Below are 21177 nucleotides of genomic sequence, written 5' to 3' on the forward strand. Positions count from 1 at the left end.
CCCTCAGATATGATTGGCTGGCTTAGAAGCCACGAAGGCCCCAATATGCAAATTTGAATGCCTCAGGACACTTATTTGATTGGCTGGGAAACTGTGCAGGCCCTGATTTGAAAATTTGAATGTCTCAGTCCTCACAGAGGATTGGCTGCCTGGGGACCTGGCAGAAATATATAGAAATACTATTATTAAGCATAAATACTACATTTAGTAGAAATACTATGTTTTAGCACAAATACTATAAAAAGAAGAAAAACTATAATTTAGCAGAAATACTATATTAAGCACAAATCCTATAAAAAGCAGAAATACTATAATTTAGAACAAATAGTATAAAAAGCAGAAATACTATAATTTAGCAGAAATACTATGTTAGGCACAAATCCTATAAAAAGCAGAAATACTATAATTTAGCAGAAATACTATGTTAGGCACAAATCCTATAAAAAGCAGAAATACTATAATTTAGCAGAAATACTATATTAGGCATAAATCCTATGAAAAGCAGAAATACTGTATTTAGCACAAGTACCGAAAAGTACCAGAAATAGTATGATTTAGCAGAAATACTGTATTTAGCACAAGTACCGAAAAGTACCAGAAATACTATGATTTAGCAGAATAGTAATAACTTATTGAAACACAAATGCACAGAGGGACACACAAACACAGGCTCTAATCCAGTCAACCAGTCTAACTATGTTCAATTTAAATCCTACAATGACATGCTGTCAAATAAGGGCAGGGTCCTCTCTCTCCCACTAAACACACACACACACACACACACACACACACACACACACACACACACACAGGGAGAGAGGACTAAGTTTCTAGGTCAGCCTGGGAGCTGCTGAATTTGAATCCACCAATCAGAGAGGCTGTTTACGTTTTCCCGCCAAAACAGGTGCATCTTTTTACACACGCAGCACAGAGACATAGACCTGCTTCTTTCAGTTTATTTCACATAGTGAGGATTCCCCTCAAACAAATGACCATAATTTCCTAACCATAGGGGCTAGAGCGGTCATTCTTACACCGTTTTGTTCAGAAGAGATGGGGGAATCTTCAAGTGTTGACAATTTATCATTAAAATATGAATTTTTAGAGATATATGACATGGATGACTTGTTGACTTAGAAGCCACGAATTCCCCAATATGCAAATTTGAATACCTGGAGCCCACATACATGATTGGCTGGCTGGGAAGCTGTGCAGGCCCTGATTTGTGGATTTGAATTCCTCAGCCCTCAGATATGATTGGCTGGCTTAGAAGCCATGAAGGCCCCAATATGCAAATTTGAATGCCTCAGGACACATATATGATTGGCTGGGAAACCGTGCAGGCCCTGATTTGAAAATTTGAATGTCTAAGTCCTCACAGAGGATTGGCTGCCTGGGGACCTGGCAGAAATATATAGAAATACTATGATTAAGCATAAATACTACATTTAGTAGAAATACTATGTTTTAGCACAAATACTATAAAAAGCAGAAATACTATAATTTAGCAGAAATACTATATTAAGCACAAATCCTATAAAAAGCAGAAATAGGATGATTAAGCATAAACACTACATTTAGTAGAAATACTATGTTTGAGCAAAAATCCTATAAAAAGCAGAAATACTATATTAGGCACAAATCCCATAAAAAGCAGAAATAGTATGATTAAGCATAAATACTACATTTAGTAGAAATACTATGTTTTAGCACAAATAGTATAAAAAGCAGAAATATTGTAATTTAGCAGAAATACTATATTAGGCACAAATCTTATAAAATAGCAGAAATAGTATTATTTAGCACAATAGTAATAAGTTAAACAGAAAAATTGGAAAAGCAAAATGGACAGCTGAAAAAATGCTGAACATGCTGAGGGTCCCTCAAATATACTTGTTAAATGAAAAAATCAGCAAAAAAAATGCACAGGGAGAGAGAAGTAAGTTTCTAGGTCAGCCTGGGAGCTGCTGAATTTGAATCCACCAATCAGAGAGCCTGTGTACTTTTTCCCGCCAAAACATGTGCCTCTTTTTACACACGCAGCACAGAGAGGCACAGGATTATTGCAGCCTATTTCTCATAGTGAGGACTCCCCTCAAACAAATGACCATAATTTCCAAACCGTAGGGGCTAGAGCGGTCATTCTTACACCGTTTTGTTCAGAAGAGATGGGGGAATCTTCCAGTGTTTACAATTTATCATTAAAATATGAATTATTAAAGATATTTGACTTGTAATGCACCATAACTGAGTAGAGCGAAGCAAAAACTGCCTTGACTTGCCCTCAAACAACGCTTTCTAACTCGAAATCTATTTGGAGTATCGATATCATTCTTTCACCGTAAGAGACAGCAGGCTTTGGTGAACAATCATGGAAATTTTCAGGTCTCTGTGGAAATCCAACAAAAAGTTATGACGAGAGAAAAAAGTGGTTCATTTCCACAGTTTGAAATCTGAAGAAATCTGAGCGAAGGACGAATTTCCTACCCTCAAACAAGTCCAACTCATTTCAGAACGGTAATAGGTGAGAAAGAAATTCTTGAATTGTGAGCGTCAGGGGTGTCTGAAGATATTCGGGGACAAGCCTCATGTCTTAACTTTGCTTCGTTAAGGAGATATGACGATTCGAATATGCCTCTCATTACAGAAATCCAGCGGTGATTTTGAACAAGCTCTCCATTCACTTTATATGGAGAGTTTTCTGACCTTGTGTTAGTCTGAGGAGATTTGCAAAAATTCTATAAATCCCACAACAATGATGGTGACATTTTCTGAAAGCCAGCAAAAATACCTACGTTTTGATGTATAATTTGTGGAAGTTGAGTGAAAATTGAGCAAGTAGCAGGAAGTTGTTCGGACATGAAGTGAAAATTGCAAAACCTTCAGTGGCACACTGGAAGCCAAGAGCATAGCAACCATAACAACACATGTATTTTGTGAAAAATCACAATTTTACAACTCAAAACTTTAAGAGGCATAAAAGTAAAACAGTAGAAGATTTGAAAAAGCTGAATCATACCTGAATAGCCAAATAATTTGTGAACATTTTAAAATTTGAATGGTTGTTCTAGGTGAAAATATGAGGAAGTAGTTAAGTTTCAAAAACAGGCAAAATTTAGCAGAATTGCAGAAGTTTCCCATTCATTTCAATGGGACAAATTAAAGGAAAAAAGCTTAATATTTTAAAAAGTATAATAGTTAAAAATAGCAAAAATCGTAGCAGGAATTAGCAAAAATAGCTGAATAGTTTAAAGTTTGAACGGTGAAAATAGCACAAAAATTGTGGAAGTAGTTAAACGGCGAAAAGTGTACGGAAGCAACTAGAATAATAATAATAAAGAATAAAGAGAAACAGGAACTCAATAGTGTGGATGCTTAAAGCATCCACACAATAATAAAGATTACAACAACAATACTGTGAATGCTTTTCAAGCATTCACACTAACTAGAAAGTGCATTTTCTGAAGAAACTGCAGTGTGAATGCTTGAATCTGAATGTATGCATTGAAATGAAATAATTACTGAATTTAAGTTAAAAATTTTGAATGAGATTAAAAAAAACCCCCGAATTTAACCTGAAAACAAAAGTGCTGAACTGCTAAAAGCTGAAGGTTACACAGAAGAAGAAGTTGGAAAAAAGCTGAAAATGTTTTAATTGTAAATTAGAAAAAAACATTTAGAGTCAGAAAACATCTGAAAGAATATTAAAAGGTCATATTCTTTGAATCACTGAATGACTAAAATGTGATCCCTCCACTTGGACCCACACAGTTTAAAAAGTTTACATCTCTGAGCTTTGAAAGACAAGATGTTGGAAAAAGAACAACGATGGCGACGTTTTGAGGGTAAAATGATGGCTGTAACACTGTGGACACAGCAGCAGTTGAAAGAGAAGTGTTTAAGATGAATTTTGGCACAGTGGCAGGCAGAGCTCGTTAAGCAGGCAGGTGTGAGCCTGGTTGCTATAGTGACCGCACCCAATGGCTCCATACACACGGACACAGACATGCACCTCACTTTTGCTGCTTAAAATGAACAGAAAAGTCAGGCCGAAACAAATCGTTCCCAAATGAAAAGTAAAAGTCGTATTGACAAAATTCTTTCACTGTGAGCGACAGCAATGTCTAGTCTACCAAATTCTCAGTTTTCATGTCTGTGGAGTTTATTATATGGACGTGGTGACAGTGGAAAGACACCATGCTCTTCTGATTTTCAAACGAACCTTCTGAGCCATTTTAACATTAGAGTCTATGGAAGAGTTGGAGGGAGGAGGCTGTGCATTGGTGACATTTATGAAAGAACCATAACACCTAGTACAATAGTAAACACATTGGATGAAAGAGGACAGCCATGGCTACGTTTTGAGGGTAAAATCATACCTGTAGAGCAAACGCTGCGGACACAGCAGCAGTTTTAAAAAAGATTTTAAGATTAATTTTTTTGCTCCTCTCACTCTAGCAGTTGAGCTGCCTCACTCTAGCCCCAACATTCCGTCCCATACACACCCATTATAAACTCTGAAACGGGTGAAAAAACATCATGAAACTTAAACTGGAACTGAAGAAAAAGTATAATAGATATTGAAAAGATAAATGCAAGTTGAATAGTTGAATGTCTTGTCTTCGTTTTAAAGTTTGAATGGTGGCTCTATGTCAATGTATGTGGAAGTAGTAAGAGTTTAAAAATGAGTAAGTTGAATGAGGATTTGAAGGGTCTCCCCATTGAAATACATTATAAATTTTTGTTGAATAAAGTTGAATAAAATTAAAAATATAAATGTTAAAAATATGAAAAATGGAAGCAGTGTTGTCCAAAAGAATAGGAATCTAACGGTGTTGGAATGGTTTTTCTAAGTTGAACGGTTTTGAAGGAGTAGGATTACAAAAAACGTACGGAATACAGAATAAAATATAATAATAATAATAATAACTAGAAAGTGCATTTTCTGAAGAAACTGCAGTGTGAATGCTTGAATCTGAATGTATGCATTGAAATGAAATAATTACTGAATTTAAGTTAAAAATTTTGAATGAGATAAAAAAAAAAACCCGAATTTAACCTGAAAACAAAAGTGCTGAACTGCTAAAAGCTGAAGGTTACACAGAAGAAGAAGTTGGAAAAAAGCTGAAAATGTTTTAATTGTAAATTAGAAAAACCTAAGAAATGAGAAAAGAACATTTAGAGTCAGAAAACATCTGAAAGAATATTAAAAGGTCATATTCTTTGAATCACTGAATGACTAAAATGTGATCCCTCCACTTGGACCCACACAGTTTAAAAAGTTTACATCTCTGAGCTTTGAAAGACAAGATGTTGGAAAAAGAACAACGATGGCGACGTTTTGAGGGTAAAATGATGGCTTTAACACTGTGGACACAGCAGCAGTTGAAAGAGAAGTGTTTAAGATGAATCTTGGTACAGTGGCAGAGAGAGCTCGTTAAGCAGGCAGGTGTGAGCCTGGTTGCTATAGTGACCGCACCCAATGGCTCCATACACACGCACACAGACATGCACCTCACTTTTGCTGCTTAAAATGAACAGAAAAGTCAGGCCGAAACAAATCGCTCCCAAATGAAAAGTAAAAGTCGTATTGACAAAATTCTTTCACCGTGAGCGACAGCAATGTCTAGTCTACCTAATTCTCAGTTTTCATGCCTGTGGAGCTTATTATATGGACGTGGTGACAGTGGAAAGACACCATGCTCTTCTGATTTTCAAACGAACCTTCTGAGCCATTTTAACATTAGAGTCTATGGAAGAGTTGGAAGGAGGAGGCTGTGCATTGGTGACATTTATGAAAGAACCGTAACACCTAGGACAATAGTAAACACATTGGATGAAAGAGGACAGCCATGGCTACGTTTTGAGGGTAAAATGATGGCTGTAGAGCAAACGCTGTGGACACAGCAGCAGTTTTAAAAAAGATTTTAAGATTAATTTTTTTGCTCCTCTCACTCTAGCAGTTGAGCTGTCTCACTCTAGCCCCAACATTCCGTCCCATACTCACCCATTATAAACTCTGAAACGGCTGAAAAAACATCATGAAACTTAAACTGGAACTGAAGAAAAAGTATAATAGATATTGAAAAGATAAATGCAAGTTGAATAGTTGAATGTCTTGTCTTCGTTTTAAAGTTTGAATGGTGGCTCTATGTCAATGTATGTGGAAGTAGTAAGAGTTTAAAAATGAGTAAGTTGAATGAGGATTTGAAGGGTCTCCCCATTGAAATACATTATAAATTTTTGTTGAATAAAGTTGAATAAAATTAAAAATATAAATGTTAAAAATATGAAAAATGGAAGCAGTGTTGTCCAAAAGAATAGGAATCTAACGGTGTTGGAATGGTTTTTCTAAGTTGAACGGTTTTGAAGGAGTAGGATTACAAAAAACGTACGGAATACAGAATAAAATATAATAATAATAATAATAACTAGAAAGTGCATTTTCTGAAGAAACTGCAGTGTGAATGCTTGAATCTGAATGTATGCACTGAAATGAATTAATTGCTGAATTTTGAGTTAAAAATATTGAATGAGATTAAAAAAAAACAAAAAAAAAAAACGAATTTAACCTGAAAACAAAGGTGCTGAACTGCTAAAAGCTGAAGGTTACACAGAAGAAGAAGTTGGAAAAAAGCTAAACATGTTTAAAATGTAAATAATAAAAAAATGAGTAATGACAAAAGAAAATTTAGAGTCAGAAAATCTCTGAATGAATATTAAAAGTTCAAATTCTTCTAACTGAAATGAACTTAAAAGATGAACAAAAATTCTGGAGAAAATGCAAACTTTAATATACAGCATAATGTTTTTCAGACATATACACATGTGTATATCATGTTTAATAGTATTACATACATCAATTTGTTTTGTATGTCATAGAAAATAAAAAAAAAATCTTAAGTCATATTTTACAGCTTCTTTCTGAAAAGGACTAGTAGAATAAATAAAAATAACTAAATTAAATAACTAAATAAAAAATAATAAGCAAGATATGAAATACATGAAAATTCAACTTTTAAAACCACAATCCTGAACCTTTAAATTGTGTTGGTTTCTTAGAACATGGCTGAACAGCTGTTTCTATCGTCCTACTTAATCTGTCTACACATCTTTTTATTACTCATTCTTCTTTATGTTTTAATGTAAACAGAGTCCACACAGTGGTAAAAGAGAACTGTATAGAGATTTTTGAGTAAACTCAAATGAAAGCCTAAGGTGGTGACACAGTTTAACACGTGCAAATAATCAAATAAACACATTAGTCCTTTTTGTGAACATGGATAAATAAGTATCAATACAGCATTGTTCAGCCATGCCACTAAATGCTTTTTTACACATTGTTTTAACCTGGGCTCAGACACAAAGTCCCAAAATTAGTTAGTCCCTGACTTTGAGTTGTGGTTATGACTAATTATTATACACAAGGCTTTATCTATCTAAACTCTAAGTACACAAATATGAAAAAAAAACCTATACTTACCAGCTGATACCCCACACTACACACTAGGTGTGCCATGTGACCTGAAACTTTGGTACAAAATCATCATAATCATTCTGTTAACACTGTTTTTTAACACTGTTTGTGTTGCTGTTCAGCAGTTTAAAATGTTTTAGATTGGATTACATGGAATGAATTTGAATTTTCTTGGGGGGTTTTGTGTGTGTTTTGTTCTTAGCAGATTTTTTCTTCCATAACGTTGAATTCCAGTTACCACATTTCTGGCCATATGACATCCCGAGTGCCCACTTAAAAAAATCCCCACAGTTAATTCAACATTAAAACAAAATAAAAATATGTTAAATAAATAAAGGTTTGCTCTGTGATGAAATACTAAATAAGCATACATTGTACAGAGCACTAACAATGACAACAATCCTTTAGCCTGTTGATCAGAGAGAGGCAGTCATTATGTCCATTTAAAACCTGTAATCACAGAGCACAACGTTTCTGTGAAACTATGAAGTCCCATATGATCCTCATCACGTCCAGTGACTTCAGAGTGGATCCTCCCTGTCATCCGGCCAGTGTTTGATGTGTGGCAAGCAGCACAGAAGCAGGATAGCTGAGGACTTTAAAAGAAGAGCAGAAAACAGGAATATGTAGTTGTAAATGTAAATATCAGTGATACTTGTCTTGTCAAAGGGAATAAAATAATGAAAATGTTAACTTACACACTCATTTAGGGAGGATCTTGACACTGCACAGAGGAGGCACAGTCAGTCTGACAATGATGGTGATCTCCAGGGATGTTTTCCTGCAGCAACATTCCTGCCAACTGGCCGTATGATCCAGAGTAGTTGGTTTGTAATAAACAGAAAGGTGTATATGTTAGGTAGTGTGCACTCAGAGCTGGTCCTAAGAAACAAACACATCCTGTAATAAACTGAATACCTGTAGTAGTGCTGCTGCAAATATGAAGCCCTTCTATCATGAGTGGTTTCAAAGAAGGTGTTTTGGAGGCTCAGTCACAGAAACTGTGCAGTCTGTTCAGTCCTGAGTGTCTCGGCTCTGAAGGGGATGGATCACAGAGGGAAACACCTGAGTACAGACATTACAATACACTCTAACACTCCTAAGGTCAAGTGAAAACACAATTTAAACACTTCACAAAGAATGAATACATGTTTTCATGGAAATAATGTCATTAACCCTTTTTGTTGTTAGTAAATCTCACCGACTGCTTGTGGGACAAGCTAGAAGGAAGACTTATCACAGAATCTCTCCTGTGCTCCAGATGTGAAGTCTCACGCTCTGATCGTATGGCGATGAAGATGGTGATGATGAAGTTTCTCTGATCTGTGGCATTACAGTTTCTAGCTGCTATGTGCTTCACATTGTTGGATTTTACATGTGAAGATTGGAGAAGACACAGGAGGACTGTGTCTTGCTTAAAAAAAAAAAGAAAAAAAAAAGGAAACCTAACAGGAAAGGAAACCCCCCCTCAACTCCCACCGTACCCTCCCACCCCCCCCCCCCCCCCCCTCCCACTCAACTCCCCAACCTCACACCATCAAATGTCTATACAAATGTAGGGTATCAGCTGGTAACAGAAAGCAAGTGTAACATATGCACTACATATGTAACACTGCTGAAACATTTCTGGCCAGAAATGTGCAGTTATCAACCCAGACCCACCCTGATGATTGCACTGGCCAGAAACATGATAAAAGCTCATAAAAATTTATGTTTCATAGTAAAATTGGTCCAAAAATATAATTGTGTACTTTTGAAAAAGTTTAAAGTTTATAACAAACCAAAATAATAATATTTTTGTAAATAGTATTTCAAAATAGAGGCACACATAAAGTGGCTTAACTGTCATTATTGCTGTAATTAGGTTTGTTTGTTTGTTTGTTTGTTTGTTTGTTTTTTTAAAAAGCAACCTTTAGTCATTATTGTTCTCTCAGAAACAATGAAGAAGCTGTTGAACATTTATGTGTTGTGTGGGCAATCCTCTGGTCCACCCTCCCTCCCTCCCAGCCACAGTGAGACTGGGGCAGCCTGGCAGGATGTTGAAGCCTGGCTGCAGAGAGGATATGCCTACACTATTCATTTTAAACTGCTATATTTGATTTTTCTGACATTTATAGGTTACTGTTAGTGAATTTTAGATTTTCTGTAATAAATAAAATTGTCATCTTTTACTGATATCATTACTTAATTCATGTAATTGTATTTTATGTAAACAATTCAAACATTATACTGCAATGCAGGGCGTCAACTTTTAAATAGCGCTCTACTTTCTTAAGTCATTCAAAAATATAGAAATTACTTACTGTATTCAAAGATCTAGATCATGAATCATCACAGGACAATACACAGTATACTGGGTCATGGTAACTATGGTATGTCTTCATGACTCCAGAATGGAGACATCGATCTGACTGAGAAATGAAAATTAGGTCAAGCAGTGTGTTCTTCTCTGTGGTAGGGGCAGTGATGACCTGTGCGTATCCCCTAGACTCAAACAGCTCCAGGATTGGTTTGTTTGCACTGGATAAAACATTCTCATTAAAATCACCACAAACTATGATGGGATGACAGTCCATGATCTCCAATGAGTCTAATAGGCTTACCAGGTTTTTCAGGAATGGCCTCAGAGTGTAGTCTGGAGGTCTGTATACAACTGCAATCAGAGCACTGACTGGTGCTTCAACCTTTAAAGCCAGAAATTCAAGGTCAGTTACATTATGGATGTACTGTTTTTCATGCACTTGAATGTCACTTTTCACATAAACAGCAACTCCACCACCACTTCTGTTTGCCATCTGGGGAAAGTTTGTGTAGGACAGGTGTCTGTTGCGTTTGAACAAATTGTAATTTTCCAAGTGGAGACTCTCTGCGACAAAAGAGCCCCGCAGGTGTGTTTCTGTTAGGCACAAAACATCTGCTAGACACAATTCATGGTGACTTTTGATGTCATTAATGTGAGCTGGCAGTCCCTCTGTATTATGATGAACAATGGTGAAAACCTCTGACCTGCTCAGTGTTTGCCTCACGTGTAGAAGAGGCATCATGTCATCAAGGTTGGCTTGTCTCATGTTCTCAAGCGCTGCAGTGATTTCTGGGTTGGTGAATATTTTTTTCTCCTCCATATCAAGAAGATACAGTCCACTGAGAGACGTCACTCTACTGACAGCTACGTAGGCCATGCCGGGCTCAAAAATGCTCTTAAGAGAGACAACAGCTGATGTAGTTGTCATACCCTGTACCTTATGTATTGTACATGCAAAGGCCAGCTTCACTGGGAACTGTCTTCGTACCACTCCTTTCTGCTTCAGATTCTCCTCTGCTCTCTCAATGTACACCATGTCGTCTGCTGGTGTGCGGTTATTCTTTCCAGATGTCTCATTATCCATTTTAAGTCCAAGCTTGATGATGTGTTGGTCGTTTTCAGAGTGAACTACTCTAAGTAGTATTCCAAAAGCTCCATTAACCAAACCATTTTGTATGTCAATGTTTCTGGTGAGCATGACACGAGCTCCTTCTGCAACTTTCAGTGTGTCTGGTAACTCGTTTTTACCTCCTTTCAATGGTCTGTCTTGAAGTGCCATTCTGCCAGTTCTAGGATCTTTTCTATAATCATCTGCATGGATGTCAATGATATGAGTGTGGAGCAGAGCCAGTGTTGCAGAGTTGTGTGCATCCACTTCTTTATTAGTTGCAAAAATGTGCAACGCATCAGTTGGACAAAGGGCTGGTTCAGTTATGGCCTGTGACAACAAATTTCTATCTGCTTCGCAAAGCTCATCCAACTTTCCTTTCACACGAATTCTGTTCAGCATCTCTGCAAAGACAACATCATCTTTCTGACGCATAATCTCAGTCAGAGTGATCATCTGAAAATGCTCCCGCCACAGGTCAATCTCAGACGGGTCGTGCACACAGAGAGGTTTAGACTGTCGCACTGGGGGTAGCTGATAGAAGTCTCCGACAGCAATGACTGACATGCCTCCAAAGGGTCTCCGAGTCCCTTTGATCTGTTTGAGTCTTGCATCTACATATGCAAACAGATGTCTTGACACCATAGACACTTCGTCAATGACGATTATTTCAGCATTCAAAAGTTCTGATCTGACTTCATCCAGCTGATTGCCAAGTCCCTGAATGGGAGGTTTTAAGCTTCTAGGCAGCTTGAGAAGAGAATGCAGTGTTGTTCCAGAAATGTTAAAAGCTGCAGTCCCAGTGAAAGCAGTTAACAGGACAGTGGGTTTTGATATGTCAACGTCGTCTGCATATCTGGGCACTTTGCTCAGTATCTTAGATGCTTCTGAGTAGATGCATTTGATAAGATGTGATTTTCCTGTTCCAGCACCACCATTAATATAAAAGAAAAACTGCTCTGGATTTAGAGCACAGACTCTTTTAATGCACCAGTCTCTAACTGCATAAAATATGCAGGCTTGCTTCTTGTTCAGATTCTGAAACATCTGACGTAACAATGTGGGATCAATAGCAGGGGGTTCCCTGATGGCTCTGACTTCTGTTGAAGCATCAGCCTGACGGCTGTAGTCGGGCACATCTTCCTGTTCATTTTCATTGTCTCGCTCTCTTTCTTGTTCAACAAGTGGCAACCTTACGAGATCTGATTCAGGTGCCAGATTACACCATTCGTCAGTCACACCTCTGTTCTGCTCATATTCCTCAACAGCGCTCTCGATCTCCTCACTGTTTTTCTCATATTTTTCTCTGTTTCTTTTGACAATGTGTTGCACGTACTCAAGATGGTCAGTACCTGGTAGCTGTACACAGCCAGCACCATAGAAAGCCTGATAGGTTGGCAACGATGGTGTTTTCAGTTCGTGGTCTGAACGATGAGGAAGGTACAGTTTAAGCAGTCTTCCGTAATATTGCTCTGGATGTTTTTCTTGTGAGCAGCGGTGAAATCTGATGATAGCAGGCTTATTGTTTTTGCGCCTTTGCACAAACCCCATCTCATTGAGAAGGGGCAAAACATCTTTACCTTTTTTCTGTTGGCCATAGACAATCCTGCAAGTAGCAGCAAAGTCTGCCATGCACATCTCCTCATACTCTGGTGTTTCAGGTCTGGCTTTGTATTTGTCATTCAAAGATGTCATCCAAACATTGGAAGACTCAGGTGTTGTGTTGTCCAGAACTGACAGGGGACGACTCATTTTCACAGGATTATCATCAGTTGGAATGAATATTACAGCACGTGAGCATTGCTTCATGTGAAGACCACATGCACGAGCAACACACTCCTGTGCACTGATCTCTCGCTTCTTTGAATATGCCTGCATGACGGCTCTCATTTCATCGCACTCATTTACACTGTCCTTATTGGAGTTCTCAATGACAGTTTTCAGGTACTCAGATAGCCCGCCCTCTTTTTTTGATATATATTTCATTAAATAATTTGCAGCACCAAAAGCATCTAAAACAAAGCTTATGTCGATATTACTGTTCCAGGCTTCAAGCAGATGTGGATTATAGCCGTTTATCCAAGAGTCTTTTGGATCACGCTTTAGTATGATTGTACTCCTCATGTTCATTTTATTCAGGTATCTCTCATATTCTGCATGTGTCAACTTGCATCTTTCCAAGAGCTGCTCTAAACTCATGGAAGCAGTTTCAGGTTCATTCAGCAGCTGGTTCAGTGGTCTGAGCTTGTTCTTTGCCGTTTCTACTTCCAGTGCATCATCCTCACTGGGTCTTGTGATCATTGTCTCATTGCAGGGTGGTTTGGGAAAACCAAAACGGCACCCGGAGCTTAAACTCCTAAAGCACGTCTTTGTGTGGTTCTTACTGTGTTTTTGCACTTCTGTTACTTTTTTGTACAGTTCAGGTTGTTTATGTGGATCAGGCAGCTGAGCTGTGATGTATTTGTTTATAAAATCAACAACAGTTTGCTCATCATCCTCCTCAAACACAGGAGCACCTTCTACCCACAGGAGGCAGTGTATGTGTGGGCTTCCTCTGTGCTGAAACTCAACTCTGTAAAAGTAGTCAATGACTTTGCCAAGTGGCTCTGCGGGAGATAAGAGTAAATCTCTGAATAATGCTTCAACTCTCTTGTCAAACATGCGCATTGTTGTGACAGGATTGCTTCTCAGGATGTCACACTTTGCTGACCAGTCGAGTCCTTCAAAATTCACTTGTTCACCTTGCTGCCTTGTTATTGCCTCGATCACTTCAGGCCAGCGCATTTCAGCAGCTGAAAATGTGCAAAAGAACGTGGGAGTTCCCAACTGTCTGATCATGGCAAAAAGATCTCTTGTTGTTTTCTCCCAATAGGCTGGGGTTCCTCTCAGAGGCTGCATGAATCTCACTGCATCTTTATTTCGCACCAGTTTCTCCACCTCATGTTTATCTTGTAACATGCCTGAGGTTATTTTTCTACCATCTCTGGTCAGAGGCTTTGCCTTCCTTAACTGTACTGTCATGCTGGATGTAGCCAAGTGTATTTCAGTCACAAACTGTGCAAAGAATAAATAGTTTGTGTCTTTGGCAAAACGATCATCAATGCAGAAAAGTCTTGATTTGAAATACCCACTGGGGGATACTTTGATCAGCCTTCTTTCATCAAGTGTGTTTTGGCCTGTAGGAAACTGCACAGGGAAGGCCATGGCCTCCAGTTTAGGTGTTTTGAAAAAACTTATTGGATTGTTTCTCTCTGCAGGAGCAACAGAGTAGATTCCTTCACTGAAACATAATATCTCCTCAGCCACATCAGGGGGCTGCAAACAGGACTCGAGTGCAAAACCACCATTAGTCAGTCCATCTGCTTGCTCTGAATCATCTCTCATCTGTTCATGCGATTGTTCACCATCACAGGGTAACATGTCAATGTCCTGTTCATTTATATTTTGTGCTTCACTCAGTGCATTTTTCTCACAGCTGTCAATTTCCATTAAATCAGCCTCATCATAATCGTCCTCATTCATGTTTTCATCATCATCATCCTCATCATCTTCATCAGGAAGAGTTGGATCACACAGCTCAGCATCATCTCTGATGCTCACATCCTTATACTGTGGATGAATCTGCTTGAGTTTATGCAGTGCTTGCACAAGTTTAGACCAGCTTACAGTCTGAAACAGCTGATGACCTTTGTAAGACAAGCGTCTCTTCAATTTTACTCTGATCACCTGAGAATTAATTCTCAATCGAGGTAGTGTTTCAACAGTTTCCTGTACCTCTGATGGGACACAGACCACATTTCCTCTAATTGCTCTTTGTCTGCCTTTGGGAAGAGGAATGATCTTGGCAAATGGTATGCACTTGGCTATGAGATGTCTCTCCAGTATGTTGAGATCAGACAGTTCAGGTGGAGTATCAGCAAGATCCAGTTTATTGGCAACAGCAAGCGCTGGCATGGATCCATTTTTAAGATGATTGTGGCAGGTGTGACAAATCCACTCTCTCTTTCTCTCATCGGGAACATTGCACTGCTCATTTCTGCAGTTTTCATCACAAACATGAACAAATCTTCCAGTCAAACATGTTGTAACTACATGTGGGTTTTTGACATACTTTGACCTTGTGCAGGGTCGCACTTGGTTTGGAAATGAAGCCTTGAAGCATACAGTACATGGGTATGATGGTCCAGCTTTGATTTGTGATTTGAACACAGATATGGCCTCGTTGATCACACTGTTGTCACTCTCTTGGGTTTGTCTGTTCACCCATCTGTATTTCCTTTTTATTTTCATTGCACATCTCATGTTGTGCATAATCCTGAATGCAAGATTACTTTGATACCTGTCTCGCATTAGTTGTTTCATTAGTTGTCTGTGTCTTACTCTGAATGCATTGTCACGTGCATAACGCTGAGTCACTCGAGATCTCTGTCTCTCTCTGAATTCTGGGCTCTCTTGATACCTTTTAGTTATATAGTTTTTTTGTTTTTGTCTAAATTCAGCATTGTCACAGTAGCGTCTTTTAATATATTGTTGTTGTTTCTTTCTGAATTCATCGTTCTCACAGTAGCGTCTTTTAATATATTGTTGTTGTTTCTTTCTGAATTCATCGTTCTCACAGTAGCGTCTTTTAATATATTGTTGTTGTTTCTTTCTGAATTCATCGTTCTCACAGTAGCGTCTTTTAATATATTGTTGTTGTTTCTTTCTGAATTCATCGTTCTCACAGTAGCGTCTTTTAATATATTGTTGTTGTTTCTTTCTGAATTCATCGTTCTCACAGTAGCGTCTTTTAATATATTGTTGTTGTTTCTTTCTGAAGTCATCGTTCTCACAGTAGCGTCTTTTAATATATTGTTGTTGTTTCTTTCTAACTGTAGCATTCTCAGAAAAACGTTTTTTAACATATTGTTTTTGTTTCTTTCTGAATTCATCATTTTCACAGTAACGTCTTCTAATATATCTCTGTTGTTTCTGTCTCAATTCATCATTCTCACAATAACGTCTTTTCATATACTGTTGTTTTTTCTGTCTGACTTCAGGATTGTTTTTATATGCCTCGCTTGTGCAAGATTTTTTCTTTTCTTTGTACTCTTTGTTTGAAGCATACTTTTGTCGTTCTTTCCTTTTTTGGTTTTCTTTTCTCTGATTTCTGGGTTTCTCTGATGCCATTAATCTTCTTTTCATTTTGTGCCTTTGTTGTTTATTAACTTTTTTCAGTTTTTGTAAAACTATATCAGAAAGATCACAGGAAGCAACATTTGTTATTGCAGCATTTGATTGACATAAAAAAGCATCCCTTGATGGAAGGAAACTTAATTCACTGCATAGTTCTTCAGTTGGTATATTAGGAGGTTCATTCTGATCTTCATATGATGTGAACTGAGTCACGTGAACTTCTTTTTGTTTCACCGGTGGCGTACAAATGGACATTTGACAAAAGATGTTCTCAGTCAGATCAGTCGTTGTGTTTCTCCTTGGAGTAGAGGAGTTTGCTTCATCAACAGTTGTATCAGAGTGAGTAGATGCCACAGCAGTGGCAGCTGTTGGTCTGCAGACTGTGTCTGTGATAGTATCACTCAGGTTGACTGTGCTCATACTGTAGAACTGCACAGGCTTCAGTTCATAGTTACAAGAGGGTGATATCTCCATCATTTCATAAGAATCTTGGATCCTCTTAATCATGTCACTGAGGAGTGTGAATTTCAGCATCACTGCTGTACCACGATTACGTGACTGTAGTAATAGAGGAAGACCACTGGGTGTTCTGGAGTGTGGATCAAAGAAACCATATTTGCCTGATGTGGATCTGAACACTGCGATACACAATCCACTCATAATCAATAAGGCATACTGCACATCTGACAACAGGCAGCTCAGTCCTGCTTCTAAGCTGAGAAAGGTATCTACTGCCTCCTCTGGAGGTTCTTCAAATGTCCCATACCGGGAAGGCTGTGTCATGTCGACATGATACATAGACCAGCGAGCACCAACTTTGTCTGGCAGCTCATCGGTTGCCAAATGAATATTTTTAGGAAATCTTTTCTTGGCCTCTTTGTACATCACATCACCTTTATCCAAGACCAGATTAAGGTCAGCTGTAGTCATGTTTTCATTCTCATGAAGGAATGCAAGAAATGTGAGTGAGTTGCATGTGCACTGCTTGTTTCTGGAGTCTCCATATTTAGGATGTGCCTGGCTGTGAGATGCACAGACAAGTGTAATAGAGGGCTGGTTTTCAAGGTTCACTCTTTCTGCATGAGATGGTCCTGCCACATCACTGTGACAGCCTCTTTTCAAAAAGTCAGCATAACCCACCTGTGGGGCACTTGACACCTCATGTTGTTCATTAACTTTATGCTGCAGTCCACTCTTTACAGCATCAGCATAAGATACCTGTTGTACATGTGCAGGAACATGTTGACCTGCCTGTTTGACACTGTCAGAATTGGTCTTTGTAGACACACTGTCTTCTGCAGAGCTCTGAGGAAAATCAAACTCAGCTTGTTCACATGTTGGTACTTTGTGAAACTCATGAAACTTCTTCCAGTGTTGTTTTGCAGCTTGTGACTTTTTCTGCTTCCTTGGCATTTTCACACACCTGCAAGCGTTTCTTAGTCTTTAGAAAATATGTTCACAAGATAAGAGTGGCACACACCAGGAGATGTTGTCTTTGTTTTTATATTTCAGTTTTTATTTGTCTTAAACAGTTGTCTTTCGTTTGACAGTTTGTTCTTCAGTTGAGAGAATATTATGCACTCTCTTTATTGGCTTGGCATTTTTCAGCAGCAAGCCAAGAGTGAAAAACAGGTAGAGAGAAAATTTAGAAGAGAGAACAGGCAGAGCAGGAGAGACACGGCTGGGAAATCACAATCAAACCGTGAATTAGTTTTCTTTGTTTGTTCAGTTTGTTCTCAGGTAGAGGCAATATATGCACTCTTTATTGCTTTAATGGCTTGGCGTTTTTCAGCAGCAAGCCAAGAGTGAAAAACAGGTAGAGAGAAAATTTAGCAGTGAGAACAGACAGAGCAGGAGAGACACGGCTTTAAATCAAACCGCAGATTTTTCTTTGTTTGTTCAGTTTGTTCATAGGTTGAGGCAAAATATGCACTCTTTATTGCTTTGTTGGCTTGGCGTTTTTCAGCAGCAAGCCAAGAGTGAAAAACAGGTAGAGAGAAAATTTAGCAGAGAGAACAGACAGAGCAGGAGAGACACGGCTTTAAATCAAACCGCAAAAGGATTGTTGGTTTGGCAAAATTTCTCACAAACCACAGAGTGAAATACAGATGGAAAGAAGGCAGAGACAATAGGTGGAGCAGGACAGAGGATAGAGGGGTTGGGGGGTTGGGATGTGAGAGAGAAGACTGGAGATCTGGTCCTTGTTCTTCTTCTTCTACACACTCTGAACAAAAAACAAGAAAAAAAAATAATTTTATTAAAATTATATCACATGGTAATTGTATGAACTAAATGTGACTACTGCAAAAGGACAAAACAAATATTCAAGCTAAACTGTTGTCGGCTGCCATGTGCAAAAAGTTGCATAATTGGGCACTTTTTAAAAGAATAAATATTTAATTAAATTCAGCAATAATATTTTTAAATACAAATATGATTGAGTGAATCATTAATTAATCACATGTAGTGTGACTACAAAAATGTACGAAAAAAATATTTTAGCCCAATTGTTAAGCTGCACTTATGTGTATTTATTATAAAATTGTGTTTAAAAGGTCTAGCACAAAGTTTGAACCCATCACTTTACAGCTTATATTAGTCATATTATTTTTTTATTTTGGTCTACTTCTCTTACAGTATGTGCACACCTACCAGGCAAAGCACAGTGTCAGTCAGGTTCCTGAAAGAAACGAGAAATAATACGTTAGTTGTCTGTACAGTGTTATCAGACTAACAGAAATACAAAGCCCACACGACATGATACACTGAACTTCTAGTCAGCAGGGTAATTATAGAGTAATATAGCACACCAACTGATACAGCAGTCATTTTACAATTCAAACTAGTTAACTGAAGTATTGCCACTTATGTAAGGCTACTGTTAGACTGTTACTAGCCTTAGCATTGCTGCTAGCGCTAGCATTCCGGCTAGCATTAGCACTTCAGTTAGTGTTAGCATTGCAGCTAGCGTTAGCAATGCAGCTAGCGCTAGCAATGCTGCTAGCGCTAGCACTCTTACTGTTAAAACTGAGCCACAATGGCAATAATAAAGCTAATTTCTTACTTTTGTCTCACTGACCAGCAAGAAATATCACAGGAATATTATTTTTGTCAGTTAACAACTGCTAAGGCTAGTGTTAGCACTATAGCTAGCGTTAGCATTGTTGCTAGCATTAGCATTGAAGCTAGCGTTAGCACTGCTGCTAACAGCAAAACGTAATAAACGTATATAAATGATAGCGAAGGTTATTCTTTTTTCTTTCTTTCTTTGAATTGTTTTTAACTCTGTTGGACTTGATATGTGAGTTTAAATGTCAAACATGTATTTTTTCCATCATAAAAATAAAACACTGCAGTACTGAGTGTACTGTACTTACCACAGCAGAGAGCAAAGCGGAATGACGACAGTTGGTCCAGTGATAGGTTAAAAACAGATGAGGCGTTCAGGTGGTGCTTGGAAATTTGACCATCAGTTTGAACAGCAATAATGAGCATATACATGTCTGTGTGTTGGTCTCTGTGTGTGACAGACATAGAGAGATAGAGGGAAAAAATACACTATACTAGTGTACAAATTGGTCCTTTTTGCCCAAGTATAAGCGAATGAGTGACATACAGAAAAACAGGGCAACTGGCATTAAATGAGCAAATAAAAAGTATTAAATCTTGAACTGTTTTGTGGGTTTTATTTTAAGACTACTTTGAGTGTATTCGTGGGGAGATAAACTATACAGACTATAAACAGAGACATTAAATGAGATTAGGTTAGTTAAACGTTAGTTAAAAGGTGGGGAAATTAACTACAGACCGATAGATGCTGAGAGCTTTAATTATCCAGTCAGAAAGGATGATTTTGAAGTCATCAACTGACTCCAACTGCCCAGATCTGAAAAACCTTTGTGCCAATCACAATGCTCTACTTAGTTGGCATATACTAATTAATCTGTGGCAAAACCCTGTCAAATCTGTCTTATTGTACTTTTGAAAAAGTTAATCTTACTACAATCTAACATTTTTAGGTTTAACCTTGGCAGAGTGAGAGAGAGCTCGTTAAGCAGGCAGGTGTGAGCCTGCACAGACATGCACCTCACTTTTGCTGCTTAAAATGAACAGAAAAGTCAGGCCGAAACAAATCGTTCCCATATGAAAAGTACAAGTCGTATTGACGAAATTCTTTCACCGTGAGCGACAGCAGCTTCTAGTCTACTGAATTCTCAGTTTTCATGCCTGTGGAGTTTATTATATGGACGTGGTGACAGTGTAAAGACACCATGCTCTTCTGATTTTCAAACCAACCTTCTGAGCCATTTTAACATTAGAGTCTATGGAAGAGTTGGAGGGAGGAGGCTGTGCATTGGTGACATTTATGAAAGAACCATAACACCTAGTACAATAGTAAACACATTGGATGAAAGAGGACCGCCATGGCTACGTTTTGAGGGTAAAATCATACCTGTAGAGCAAACGCTGTGGACACAGCAGCAGTTTTAAAAAAGATTTTAAGATTTATTTTTTTGCTCCTCTCACTCTAGCAGTTGAGCTGTCTCACTCTAGCCCCAACATTCCGTCCCATACACACCCATTATAAACTCTGAAACGGGTGAAAAAACATCATGAAACTTAAACTGGAACTGAAGAAAAAGTATAATAGATATTGAAAAGATAAATGCAAGTTGAATAGTTGAATGTCTTGTCTTCGTTTTAAAGTTTGAATGGTGGCTCTATGTCAATGTATGTGGAAGTAGTAAGAGTTTAAAAATGAGTAAGTTGAATGAGGATTTGAAGGGTCTCCCCATTGAAATACATTATAAATTTTTGTTGAATAAAGTTGAATAAAATTAAAAATATAAATGTTAAAAATATGAAAAATGGAAGCAGTGTTGTCCAAAAGAATAGGAATCTAACGGTGTTGGAATGGTTTTTCTAAGTTGAACGGTTTTGAAGGAGTAGGATTACAAAAAACGTACGGAATACAGAATAAAATATAATAATAATAATAATAATAATAATAAAGATTACAACAACAATACTGTGAATGCTTTTCAAGCATTCACACTAATAACTAGAAAAATTTGCATTTCCTGCGAAAATGCAGTGTGGATGCTTAAAGCTGAA

At 37.9% G+C, this 21177-nt stretch overlaps 1 protein-coding gene and 1 long non-coding RNA gene across 4 annotated transcripts; both read right to left on the minus strand.

Annotated features, from left to right (window-relative positions):
- Nucleotides 1-6333: 6333 nt before the first annotated feature.
- Nucleotides 6334-16818, minus strand: LOC146561348 (uncharacterized). 3 transcript variants are annotated; one of them, XM_085297365.1, is made up of 4 exons: nt 10081-16818; nt 8396-8512; nt 8176-8279; nt 6335-8073 (listed from the first exon to the last, which is right to left on the minus strand). In XM_085297365.1, the coding sequence occupies exons 1-2, from the start codon at nt 16720-16722 to the stop codon at nt 8492-8494; spliced, it is 6663 nt and encodes a 2220-aa protein (XP_085153491.1). In that variant the 5' UTR covers nt 16723-16818; the 3' UTR covers nt 6335-8073; nt 8176-8279; nt 8396-8491. The 3 variants fall into 3 exon arrangements, with proteins under 3 accessions (XP_085153489.1, XP_085153491.1, XP_085153490.1); XM_085297363.1 differs by having other exon boundaries at nt 6334-8512; nt 9781-16818; XM_085297364.1 differs by lacking the exons at nt 6335-8073; nt 8176-8279; nt 8396-8512 and adding an exon at nt 9830-9997.
- Nucleotides 16819-17551: 733 nt separating this feature from the next.
- LOC146561349 (uncharacterized) lies at nt 17552-20167 on the minus strand. The gene is made up of 2 exons (XR_014894869.1): nt 18715-20167; nt 17552-18286 (listed from the first exon to the last, which is right to left on the minus strand). It is a non-coding gene; the product is annotated as an uncharacterized LOC146561349 (long non-coding RNA).
- Nucleotides 20168-21177: the final 1010 nt, after the last annotated feature.

Source organism: Mchenga conophoros, linkage group LG13 (genome assembly GCF_057382185.1).
Source record: "Mchenga conophoros isolate Kocher_MC1m ecotype Shallow Benthic linkage group LG13, M_conophoros_male_GT1.1, whole genome shotgun sequence".
NCBI lineage: Eukaryota > Metazoa > Chordata > Actinopteri > Cichliformes > Cichlidae > Mchenga > Mchenga conophoros.

What these genes read in the sequence shown, in the direction of transcription:
- LOC146561348 (XM_085297363.1), bottom strand. Translation starts at nt 16,722, where the DNA reads ATGAGTGGATTGTGTATCGCAGTGTTCAGATCCACATCAGGCAAATAT.